This window comes from Monopterus albus, unplaced genomic scaffold (assembly GCF_001952655.1).
Source record: "Monopterus albus unplaced genomic scaffold, M_albus_1.0 scaffold136.1, whole genome shotgun sequence".
NCBI lineage: Eukaryota > Metazoa > Chordata > Actinopteri > Synbranchiformes > Synbranchidae > Monopterus > Monopterus albus.
The window spans coordinates 1,126,905-1,138,609 of NW_018128016.1; the positions used below are offsets into that span (position 1 = coordinate 1,126,905).

General features: G+C 39.8%; 2 protein-coding genes across 2 annotated transcripts; both read left to right on the top strand.

The window, feature by feature from the left end:
• Positions 1 to 146: 146 nt before the first annotated feature.
• snrpf (small nuclear ribonucleoprotein polypeptide F) lies at positions 147 to 3,538 on the top strand. Its single transcript, XM_020613631.1, has 4 exons — positions 147 to 280; positions 1,176 to 1,301; positions 2,105 to 2,169; positions 3,278 to 3,538. The coding sequence occupies exons 1-4, from the start codon at positions 278 to 280 to the stop codon at positions 3,342 to 3,344; spliced, it is 261 nt and encodes an 86-aa protein (XP_020469287.1). The 5' UTR covers positions 147 to 277; the 3' UTR covers positions 3,345 to 3,538.
• Positions 3,539 to 3,620: 82 nt separating this feature from the next.
• On the top strand, positions 3,621 to 11,426 carry amdhd1 (amidohydrolase domain containing 1). Its single transcript, XM_020613632.1, has 9 exons — positions 3,621 to 3,937; positions 5,204 to 5,310; positions 6,160 to 6,224; positions 6,314 to 6,591; positions 6,676 to 6,901; positions 7,665 to 7,789; positions 7,876 to 7,969; positions 8,052 to 8,212; positions 10,525 to 11,426. Exons 1-9 carry the CDS (start codon positions 3,801 to 3,803, stop codon positions 10,628 to 10,630), a joined length of 1,299 nt encoding a protein of 432 aa, XP_020469288.1. The 5' UTR covers positions 3,621 to 3,800; the 3' UTR covers positions 10,631 to 11,426.
• The last annotated feature ends 279 nt before the right edge of the window (positions 11,427 to 11,705 follow it).

Here is an 11,705-nt window from a genome sequence, read left to right on the forward strand (position 1 = left end):
TTATCTTATCTAAACCTGTATCTCACAGTGAAGGTCAAATAAAAAAAAAAACTTAACAAGAAACAAAACGCCTTTCAGCCCGGGGGTCTTCAGATGTTTACGTTACAGTGTGCACCTTCGACGACTAGGGGGCACTGTGTAAAAACATGACGAGTCCTCAGAGGTCAGCGTTTTGTACTTCCGGCTTGGCGGCAACGCGTGTGCTCCGAACGTTATTGTGACGAAAAGATAAAGCTTACAACTTGGTGCACGCATTACTTATTTACATTGAACAAAAATGGTGAGTAAGACTCACACATGTTTGCGTTTAGCTCTATTAGATCATTTGTGGTTTTTTTTATTTTATTAAAACGCTAGTTGAAAGTAGTCTGTTGAGCTGGCTAGTTAGCTTTAGCCACGTTAGCGTCTCATTCATAACTTCGACCAAATGAATGAAACAATACATAACACTTATTTACGTAGGCTGTTAACAATGCGCATTTATTACATTCTTTCAGTTAAAGAGAAATTATGTCATCTCTTACTTGAGTTTGGTTATGTTTCTTTGCAGAGAAACTCACACCAAACTCCATTCTAAAATCATCAAATTTAGCTCGCTTATATTTACGAGCGAAGTGTTAGACGTAGCAGAGTTTACGCCACATTAGCCCCTGGGTTTATATTTCTAACAATTTAGACTGTCGTTTTTTTTTTTTTTTTTGCTTTGCCTGAAGTGAGCAGCGTCTTTGACTTGCAGTCTGAGACCTGTACACAAACTATGAACAAAATAGTGGAAAATGTGTGTATAATTTCGCTTAAAGACTTTACCGATGTAGGCTCAGGCTACATATGCAGCTGCTATTCATTTAAGTGCAAGTCAGATCGCCAAACCGTATACGTATTTACTTAACATAGGTTTATTTAACATTAACTTATTTAAAGCCACACACCAAAACCTTCTCTTTAGACATGTTAAGTTCATAACACTTAAAATAAGAACTAACGTACAAAATATTTTGTCAAACTTACTATTATACGGTCACTTATCAAAAGTAAGTAGATACGGGTTTTGTTTTGACGTATTTGTTTTAGCCACAGTATTCGGCGGATTTCTAACTGAAACTAGCATGAATTTGCTATTTAGAGAACAACATTCTTTGCATCATCCTAACCTGCCTCATCTTTCTTCTGCACAGAGTTTACCTCTGAACCCAAAGCCTTTCTTGAATGGCCTGACAGGAAAGCCAGTGATGGTGAAACTGAAGTGGGGTATGGAGTACAAGGGCTACCTGGTGTCTGTGGATGGGTACATGAATATGCAGGTAAGGACCTGCCTTAGTGTGGCAGCATTGCTTGCAGAGCGATGATATTTTAATAGTTCTTGGGGCATTGCATCATTGTTGACCCAGTGGTTTAAAAAAACAAAAGTTATCAACCCAACAATGTGCTCTTCTGTTAATTTCACATTTGTGTAACATTTTGACTTGTTCAATCTTGCAGACTTTTATCAAAAAATGTGCTTATGTGAACCTTGCACAATCACAAGCTGGATCAGCCAGGGTATCTGATAAAGTTATAGCCTTGTGTGAGCTGCAAGACTCGTATCAAAAAATGTTGAAGGAATTTAGCATTTGTCGCTTTTATACTTGCATAACATTTAGACCTTAGTTTGTGCTCCTGGATTAATGTGTATTTTTCTTTAACAAGCAAACTAGTAAACTTAAATAAGTGTGAACTGGCATGTGGATCACAGATGCATTGTTTGAGTGAAAAAAGTGTTTGTGGTTGTGCTTTCATAATTTGTCCATTACAATTCTTAAAACATCCTATATCATATACTATTACGAGTGTGTCATGAGTACCACAAACCGTTTTTTTTTAATTTTATTTTATGACTTTACATTAATCTGGCTGTTGCCAGCATTTATTGTTCTGCAGGAAAGCTGCGTCCTCTTCCGTAATTTATTTTATCCCAAGCTGTAACATTTAGGCCAGTGGAAACAAGTATTCCACTTAATATTTTGGGCACATCTCTGTTGCCAAATGGGATTTAACAGTGTAAATACTCCTTTGTAGGTGGCATTTTAATCTTTGTATTATGCCCGATTTCCTGATTTCCTAACAGCTGGCAAACACAGAAGAGTATGTGGATGGAGCGTTGGCAGGTCACCTCGGTGAGGTGCTTATCAGGTATGTTGTAAACCTGAAACATCTTTTCATTGTGGTTCCTTAACTAGTTCAATAGGGGCTTCTTTCTTAAGTGTTACATTTACTGTTATTCAGCAAAGGGATCCAAAATACTTTTTTTTTTTAATAGATCTTCCCAGGAAAGCTTTTCCTTAAAAAAGCTAAACAATACAGGGAAAGTTGTTTAATGCCCTAAAGCCTTAAAGGGTAACTGCACACTAAATTATGTATTTTCAGCTGTACTGTAATCACAATTCTGTTGACCTGTGCTGTCAATACATGTCTTTTTTTTTCTTAATAAAATTAATACTGTGTGTAAAAACATTTTTGGGGGGTCAAATTTAGCTAATTTCTGTCAGTGTGTATTTGAAAGTTCAGTTCTGCTGAATCCTCTGGCCCTTCCCTGACCGAGATGACAAAGACAAGACTGTGAGGTCTATTTTTCCCCAGCCTCCACCACCACCACCCCCCAACTAACCACATTAACATGTTAGCCTTAGCAAGCCTGATAAGAGCCTAAAGTTGTTGTATATGAGTGAGATTTATTTCTCAGCAGAGGCAGTAAACACAGCACATGGACATGCCGAGAAGTCTGCTGGTTTCAGAGCTTAAAAAAATATTTAGGCCTAACAAGCAGTAACTTTAATAGTGAGAAACAGCGGTGCTATGTTACTGAAACTCCCCCAGATTAGAGAGTCGCATCGCTAGCCCAGCTACAACACACGTATCCACACAGCGATTCAAGGGGTTATAAATATGTTTGTAGCGATTGTCAGAGCTCCACCTGATGCCCTGTTACTCCAGCAGAGAAAAGGAAGGGCTGACTTCTTCTTCTTCTAAGCAGTAGTTGGTCTCCTGTGTGTCCCCTAACCCTCCACATCACATATTAATAGCGGCAGCGCCACGCCCACAGTTGTTGCTCCCTGACTTCTCTGTTCCATTTTTTTTTTTTTTTAAATATGCTGGGAGAACAGAATGTGGTGTGTGGTTAACCTTTAAGAGTCTTAACTGCCTTAACTAACCTTCTGTTAATAATTAACATATCATTTTTCAATGAAATTGGTGGTGGAATCAGATGAGCTGTGTTAACAGCTGTGTTCGATGCCCACAGGTGCAATAATGTTCTGTACATCAGAGGTGTAGAAGAAGAAGAAGAAGATGGAGAGATGAGGGAGTGATGTTCGTGAAGACGATGGTTGTCTGGGTGTGATTGTGCCTCACAGTTGAGTTAATGTATGTTTGTGTTTTCACCATGTGAAACAAATAACCTCTGGGTGTCTGGGTTATTTTTGTTTGTTTTTTTTTTATTTTCAGGTCTATGTGATGTTGTGACGTTGTTATACAGACACAATAAAGTGTAACTATAACCTTTCGTAAACCTGAGGTTTGTGGGGTTCTTTCCATGTGATGTCCTTAACCTTTCGTAAACCTGAGGTTTGTGGAGTTCTTTCCAATTTTTCTCTTATTACACTGGACAGTGAGGACGTTGACTCACTAGTTAACTGGTTGTCTCTGTGTGGAAAGAGCACCGCCCCCCTCTCTGTGCACTTTAAACTCTGCTCTCCTGGACAAATATTTGTTTATTCCTAAAGCCCTGTCACTGCAGAAAGACTCTTTGCTTTGGATGACTCAGAATGTCGGGCAGTTACAAACTGCTGGTGAAAAATGCCAACCAGGTGGTTCTGATCTGCAACAATGGAGAGAAGTACCTGACCAAGCATGGGATGCAAAATCTGTGTGTGATTGAAAATGGGAGCGTAGTAATTGGGAGGTAAGCTTTGTAACCCACACGTTATGGGAAATGTCGATAGTCATATTTGCCTGAAACACTGACATAGACATCTTTGCTTATGCATGTGACAAGCTATAAAAGTGATACAGTGGGGTTACTCTGGTAATATGCTGAGGTTGGGTTTAACAGGCCAAATAACTGCACCTTTAGTTTTTGTGTGAGCCATGGTGTAAGAGTGCTACGCTCAATACTGTCTCCCAGTTTCCTTCACTTACATGCAGGACTCATTTAAAACAATGCGCGCCAGCGTCCCCTAGAGGCTGTGGTGGCTCGTTTACACACTTGAAAACAAACTTACTGAGAAGTTGAGGCAACTTGGCCACAACCAAGCAATTTGAGAGCAAGCACTCCTATTCAATGGTGCCCTGATATGAAACTATCTTAAAATACACTAACAAAGTAATACCATACAAATTAAATACATTTAAAACCAGTTCATGTAATAAAAAAAATCAAAAAGTGATCATTGATGACTTGTAGATCAGGAAGTGTGTAATACAGTATATTCTGGCAACTTAAGTAAGGCTTTATAAATAATACAGTGATGTTCTCAGTGCCAGAGGTGGCCACCTTATTTTCTGATATGATTTCCAGTAACAAATCTAATGGCAGCGTCAAGTGGTTTCAGGGTTTTGGCAGAGATGTGCTTGTAAATTACATCACCATAGTCCAGTACAGATAAAACTGGCTTGTACCAAAAAGTCTTTAATGAGATTCATTAAAACAAAACCTGTTCCTATACAGAAATGAAAGTGTAGACCTAAGAGATGCAGTCACTTTCCCAGTATGTAATTTACAAGTCAGTTTGTCATCCAACCAGAAACCAAAGTATTTATATGCAGAATAATCTATTTTCAATTGGTATCTCCTTACTGTCTTTGGTGCAATAAATCTTATTGTATTCATGTAATTACCTCAACACACACTCACATCTCACACCTTGAATATTTAAATTTGTCTCCAGGAGCTGGTAGGAAACACTAGAGCTAATAGACTAACACTGAATGAGTTGGTCACAGGATTAAAATGAAAGACTGACCATCAAGCTCTCTACAAAGCAGACACTTCTGCTTTATACTGCGCAGTGCAGTACTGTTTCTGTTGTATCTGCCTAGTCAGAAATGAAAAGTGAGACCTGAGCGTGGTGCCTAAGAAAATCCCATATTTTGGCTTAAATCAAAAAGGTTTATCTTCTGTAGGCTTTGCTCTTTGTGAGCTCATCTTGTAACTGACATCTTCCTTTAGTGATGGGCTGATTAAAGCCGTGGGGCCTGCTGAAATCATCAGGGCTCAGTACTCGGATGCATCTTTTCAGAGAGTGATCGATGCGACAGGAATGTGTGTCCTGCCTGGTGAGTATCGGCTACGATTTCTGCACACATAGTTCATTAGTTACACCACTCTAAAACTACGTTAGTCTAATCCAAGAGTCCTGCAGTAAATCCTCCTTCATGAAGGTGATAAAACTCAGTTTGTGCCCAAACTGTAAACTAAACTGTATGATGATTTTGGAGACTGTGTGCTGCTGTTGCACTGCATTACACAGAGTTGGTAATTTATCTTTGTCTTACTGATGGTGGTGGGCAGGATAGTAGAAACACTTGTCAGTATAATACAATGTAATTTAACAACAGACTACACCTTCCAAAAGGATCATACAGTTAAAAGAACACACCTCCTCAACATCATCAATACAACTTGTATTAACCATTTTAACCACTAGGGGGCAGAGAAGCTCTATTAACAATTTTCCTCCATTAATTAAAACATCATTTTGGGTTTCTTCTTTTATTCTTGGTTGTGAAGAACATTAAATATTTTCTAATGAGCTATGTTAGGTTTGCAAATGCATATTTCAGATGTTTTCTTAAATATGTTACTAGTTTAAAAATATGATGAATGTGGTGCAGCATTTTTGAAATACCTAGTATTTAACCATCCAGCGACAGAACATTGGCATTTATATTTATGTTCATACATCCACCAGATGGATGGATGTCCAAAATTCACACTCTAAAACAAAGAAAAGCTGAACATGATCACCTTCATGAAGGGAGGATTTCCTGTGAGACAGTTTTGGCCAGGTGTACCTAATAAACTGCGAACTTAGTGTGTGCACTGCAGCTGAGCAAGAAATAATTTTCCATTTTTATATGCCAGTGGTATTTTGAACTGTGTACATAATCAAAAAAACCCTCCAGGTTTGGTTGACGCCCACAGCCATCCAGTCTGGGCTGGTGACAGGGTGCATGAATTTGCAATGAAGGTAAGATCTGACCAAACAACCTCAGTGTTTTGACTTCAGCAGATCTAGAGCTGTATTTAGATTAATAAATTGCAGCATTGGCCTTACAGCTGGCAGGTGCCACCTACATGGACATGCACCGGGCCGGTGGGGGGATCCACTTCACCGTGGAGCACACTCGGGCTGCTGGATCTTCAGACCTTCTAGCCTCCCTGAGGTGCAGGTTGGCTCGAATGCAGCGAGCAGGCACCACCCTGGTGGAGTGTAAGAGTGGCTATGGGCTGGAACTGCACACTGAGCTGAAGATGCTGGAGGTGATCGAGGAGGCCAGGCGCACCCTGCCCATCAACATCTCCTCAACCTACTGCGGAGCCCACGCCGTGCCCAAGTACAGGACACCCTCACAGTTCTCTCATTGCACGTCACATCCTGGAAATTAAATCTTTACTCTAAGTCTCTGTCCTTTGTCCAGAGGGAAGACGGTAGCAGAGGCCACAGAGGACATCTTGCAGGTTCAGCTGCCCCGGCTGAAACAGCTGATGTGTGCTGGGACTCTCAGAGTCGACAACATCGACGTGTTCTGTGAGCAGGGAGTGTTCGACCTCACCTCCACCCGCTCCATCCTGAAGGCTGGCAAAGACATGGGCCTCAACATCAACTTCCATGGAGATGAGCTTCATCCCATGAACTCTGCGCAGGTATCACTCTCCTAAAGCTGTAATAACCACATTTGGCCACTTGGGGGCAGAGAAACACCCACCTCCTCCATATTGTTGTATATGGTTGTTATTTTTGAAAGTGCATATTCAGCACACACAATGCAGCATCAGCATTTATTCTGGGCTGTTTCTGTCCACATGGGGCACAAACATCTAATATTCACTCACCTTTTAGCTTTGTTTTGGTATGTAATTAGAGAAATATTAACCTGCAAGATGTTTGACCTAAAACAGAGCTGTTAAGCTTTAACATTAGCAGGTGCTGCTTGCCATTTGCCCACAACATATGATTTTCATCATCTGTTATTTAAGCATTTTTTAAATCACTTGGTCTTTACAATGTAAAAAGTGTGAATACCTGGTATCTTCAAGTTAATATTTCTTGACGCTGTTATGCACTCCGTCATCAGTGACCTGGGTAATAATTTAGGGTTGAAATTTTTTACTTCCATGATATTTCTGCCACTAATTTTCTTTAAGTCTATAAAGAACACAAAATAGAAACCATGTCCTTAGCTTTTTTTCGGAGCATAATGAAGTGTCTTCAACCGGCTATTTTCCCAGTCATCCAAAGCCCCACATTTGCAATTTTATTAAACAGACAAAAGCAGCACATTTTTCACATTTGAGGTGCTGTCATTAGTGAATATTTGGCATTTTTGCTTGATAAAGTGATACAACATACTGCAAAGATTTTCAGCCATTAGAGTAATGATCTTGTTATCCTGAATGTGTGTGTCAGCTGGGAGCAGACCTTGGAGCTTTAGCCATCAGTCACCTGGAGGAGGTCACAGATGAAGGGATTGCCGCCATGGCAAAAGCAAAAACGGCTGCAGTCCTTCTACCAACTACAGCTTACATCCTCCGGTACTGTAACACATACTCACATACACTTACTTGAAGGCAGTGAGATGTCTAATGATGTGTGTGTGTGTGTGTGTGTGTGTATGTAGGCTGTCCCAGCCTCGAGCCAGAGACATGCTGGAAGCCGGAGTAATCGTTGCTCTTGGCAGTGACTTCAACCCTAACGCATACTGCTGCTCCATGGTGAGTCTAGCCTGACAAGTGAAAGGGCGAAAGCCTATCTCCTGCCTCTCTGTTACCTTCTCTTTCTCGTGTCCTTCCTCAGCCAATAGTCATGCACTTGGCCTGTGTCAACATGAGGATGTCCATGCCTGAGACTCTGGCCGCAGCCACCATCAACGCAGCCTATGCTCTCAGGCGCTCCCACACACACGGCTCGCTGGAGGTCGACAAAGACGGAGATCTGCTGGTTCTCAACACCACACGGTAAATACATTTGTCCTGTCTGTTCATGGCTTCACCTTATAGATCATTTCGACTTTTTACTTTTGTCTCTTATGAAAGTCCAATACTCAGTTGACGGAATGCAGATTGGTTTGAAAAGTCTTCACCGAGTACCTTATAAAAACTATTTTTGCCTAAATTGTACTTAGTGGTATTCATGCGCTTGCATTATTTTTGAGCCATGACACCTTAAAATGCAACAATATTTAGTTGTGAAACATCACAGGGTACAGATGTTTAGTTAACCAGTAATTTGGCTTTTTCCAAATGTTTGAAGCACTGAAATTATACAAAGCGTGGTTGTGCTGCTTAATTTTCATACTAGATACAGAAATGGATTTAAGCAAGTTGCTGCCTGAAATGGTAAAAAAAAAACTGCATTTAAATTTCTAAAACACAGCAGCAGGCTCTCCAGAATTTTAGCAGTGAGGCAAAGTATATATGATTTGTAGTAAATGGGTAAAAGTAACACATGTTAATGCAAGATCTCACCTCGTGGAGTTTTAATCATAATGAGAATAAGTGAGGAATCAGCCCAGAACTACTCAGGAGGAACTTGTCAATGATCTCGAGGCAGCTGGGATCATAGTCACCAAAAAAAAAAAAAAAAAAAGTTTACTAAAGCCAATACACTAGAGCAAAAATCCACCTCAGGTACTCTCGCTGCTACATATCCGAAGTGATGTGATTTACTTCTGCGGTGTACCCACTTCCCTTCAGCCTTCCTCATTTACTTCTGCTTCTACAGTGACAGAGGAAAAGGCATCGACTTCTTCATTTTCATCTGTGAGTTGGTGAAGAAGGCAATAACGAGACTGATGGCAGAGACAGATGCACCATAAGTCATGCCACCTTCAAAATTGGCCCAGAAATATAACACACATTGTCAGTAGCTGTTAGTATCGCTGTTCCTCAGGGTGGATTTGATCTTTAACATTAATGCCAAATCTATTAATAAAAGTTTAAACATGAAGGTTTTGGGACATGTATATATGTGAGAGGAAGATGTGTTTTATGATGCTGGAGGTGTCCAGTAGGATTACTATATCTGGATACAAATGACTGCTTTATGAAGATGCTGCTAGTTGTAACGTTTTCCTATAGGGGTCAGTTATCATTGTTAATTTAAATCTCAAGAAGAAGCATATTAAGGTCATGGAGTGGCCTAGTCAGTCTCCAGACCTTAATCCCATAGAAAATCTGTGGAGGGAGCTGAAGGTTCGAGTTGCCAAACATCAGCCACGAAACATTAATGACTTGGAGAGGATCTGCAAAGAGGAGTGGGTCAAAATCCCCCCTGAGATGTGTGCAAACCTTGTGGCCAACTACAAGAAACGTCTGACCTCTGTGATTGCCAACAAAGGTTTTGCCACCAAGTACTAAAGCACATTTTGCAAAGGGATCAAATACTTATTTCATTCATGAAAATGCAAATTAATGTATAACTTGCTGTATGTCCCTTGTAATGCATTTTTCTGGATTTTTTTGTTGTGTCTTTCACTGTTCACATAAACCTACCATTGACATTGTAGACTGATCATTTCTTTGTTAGTGGGCAAACTTACAAAATTAGCAGGGGTTCAAATAATTTTTTCCCTGACTGTACATTCAGTGTTTAAGTTGGCTACACTTATGGAGGAAATGTAATGATCAGTGAATGGAGAGCCATGTGAAGTGCAGTGGTGAAAAGGTCTGTTAAATTTTTAAGTTTTTCTAGGTACTTGTATTTCTAAAACACTTCAGTCCAGATGAAACTGATCTTCTAAAATCAATCAGGAGCAGAGCAGTAGGGACATGTTAGGGAGCCATGTGTGTAAAACCAACTGCACTATTTGCAAAATACATGTTCCTTTTGTAAGGTCTAAAGTTGTTGAGACCGTTTGTTTTTTATTAAATAAATTCAGACGGTGTCCTACAGACATCCTGCATGTCTGCATGCTTTACAAAGCTCCACCTTGGATATCTGAGCACTTCAAACAGGAAGTGTATTATTTTAGCAGGTGGAATAAGAACACATTCTCAGTGAATTCCTGGCAGAGACAATGTATGGTACACAATGTGTAGGATGTTCTGTTGCTTTTAATTTTTTAATGAAATGAGACCCGAGTTGCTCCTCCCAAAATCTTGGATGCAAATCATACCTGTAAAATGACGCCAGGTCTGATCAGGTTAACTATCATGGTTGCAATGTAACATCAAACTGAATCTTGACAAGTTTGACGCACTAGTGCGTTTTCTACTTCTGTCCGTTTATATGTGAGATATAAATTCTCTCCTCTGTCGTTTTGTTCCAGGTGGGAGCACCTGATCTACCAGCTGGGAGGACATCAGGAGCTCATCCGTTACGTTGTCATTAAGGGCGACATCGTCTATGATAACGACAAAACCATGGATTTGTAACCAGGAAACATCTCCTGAGGTACTATCATTGATACACACAGACAACGAGGGCATATATTCAGCTGATGTTAAGGAAATACAACAACATTACTGGAAATGTGTAACCACAGGCCCAGTGGTTTTGTAAACTTACTTGGTAGGTGCAAGGTTCAGTACCGGGAAACAAAATATTCTTCTTACTGTGCAATTAAAGAGTAACAACAGGAGCACCCACACATTGTATTACAACCTGCCATATTCTTAGTGTGCATATAAAGCTTGTACTCATTAACATTACTGTGATGTGTAGAGAAATATAAAATGTAAAGTAGGGCTGCTTTATTTGTAGGTGCATGTCATATTCATGTTGTCCATTTCATTGTATGATTTAAAATAGGTTGAGAAATGGATCTGTACTTTAGATTATTTTTCTCCTAGTAGATATGTTAACCATTTTAAATTTCCTGTTTGGAATTGCGGCAGTTCATAACAATTGCACTGAAACAGAAAACATACCTTTCAAACTTGGACCCAGTATTTAAAAAAAGTACTCGAGTACAACTGATTTGCCCTTCCCTCTAAAATATCCATTTATTTACCATAGTAGTGTCCTTCCACTGTAGTGCAGTGAAGTACCAGTGTTGATTAATCCAACAAAGTTACACTGGAAATACTGGGTTGTACTTCTCTAATCAGTAAAACATTTTAAAAATCAAATTAGCAGTTGTTTGGTGATTACAGCAAGAGATGAAATCGTTCAGGTGATCAAAGACTGCACTGATTTTTGTCATCCCTCCTTTAGGTTTTCAGTGGCCTGCTTTAAAGATGAACTTTGGTTTTCTTGAACCTGCTGTTACAATGAGGATCAGAAGTATTTGAACACCCTGCGATTTTGCAAGTTCTCCCACTTAGAAATCATGGAGGGGTCTGAAATTCACATTGTAGGTGCATTCCCACTCTGAGAGACAGAATTAAAAAAAAAATTCAGGAAATCACATTGTATGATTTTTAAAGAATTTATTTGTCTTGCACTGCTGAACATAAGTATTTGAACACCTGAGAAAATCAGTGTTAATATTTGGTACAGAAACCTTTG

Bases quoted from the DNA above. Each gene is read 5' to 3' on its own strand.
- snrpf (XM_020613631.1), top strand. The intron at 1,302-2,104 runs GTAAGGACCTGC...ATTTCCTAACAG, and splicing joins ATGGGTACATGAATATGCAG to CTGGCAAACACAGAAGAGTA. The intron at 2,170-3,277 runs GTATGTTGTAAA...CGATGCCCACAG, and splicing joins CTCGGTGAGGTGCTTATCAG to GTGCAATAATGTTCTGTACA.
- amdhd1 (XM_020613632.1), top strand. From the start codon at position 3,801: ATGTCGGGCAGTTACAAACTGCTGGTGAAAAATGCCAACCAGGTGGTT. The intron at 3,938-5,203 runs GTAAGCTTTGTA...ATCTTCCTTTAG, and splicing joins GGGAGCGTAGTAATTGGGAG to TGATGGGCTGATTAAAGCCG. The intron at 5,311-6,159 runs GTGAGTATCGGC...AAAACCCTCCAG, and splicing joins AGGAATGTGTGTCCTGCCTG to GTTTGGTTGACGCCCACAGC.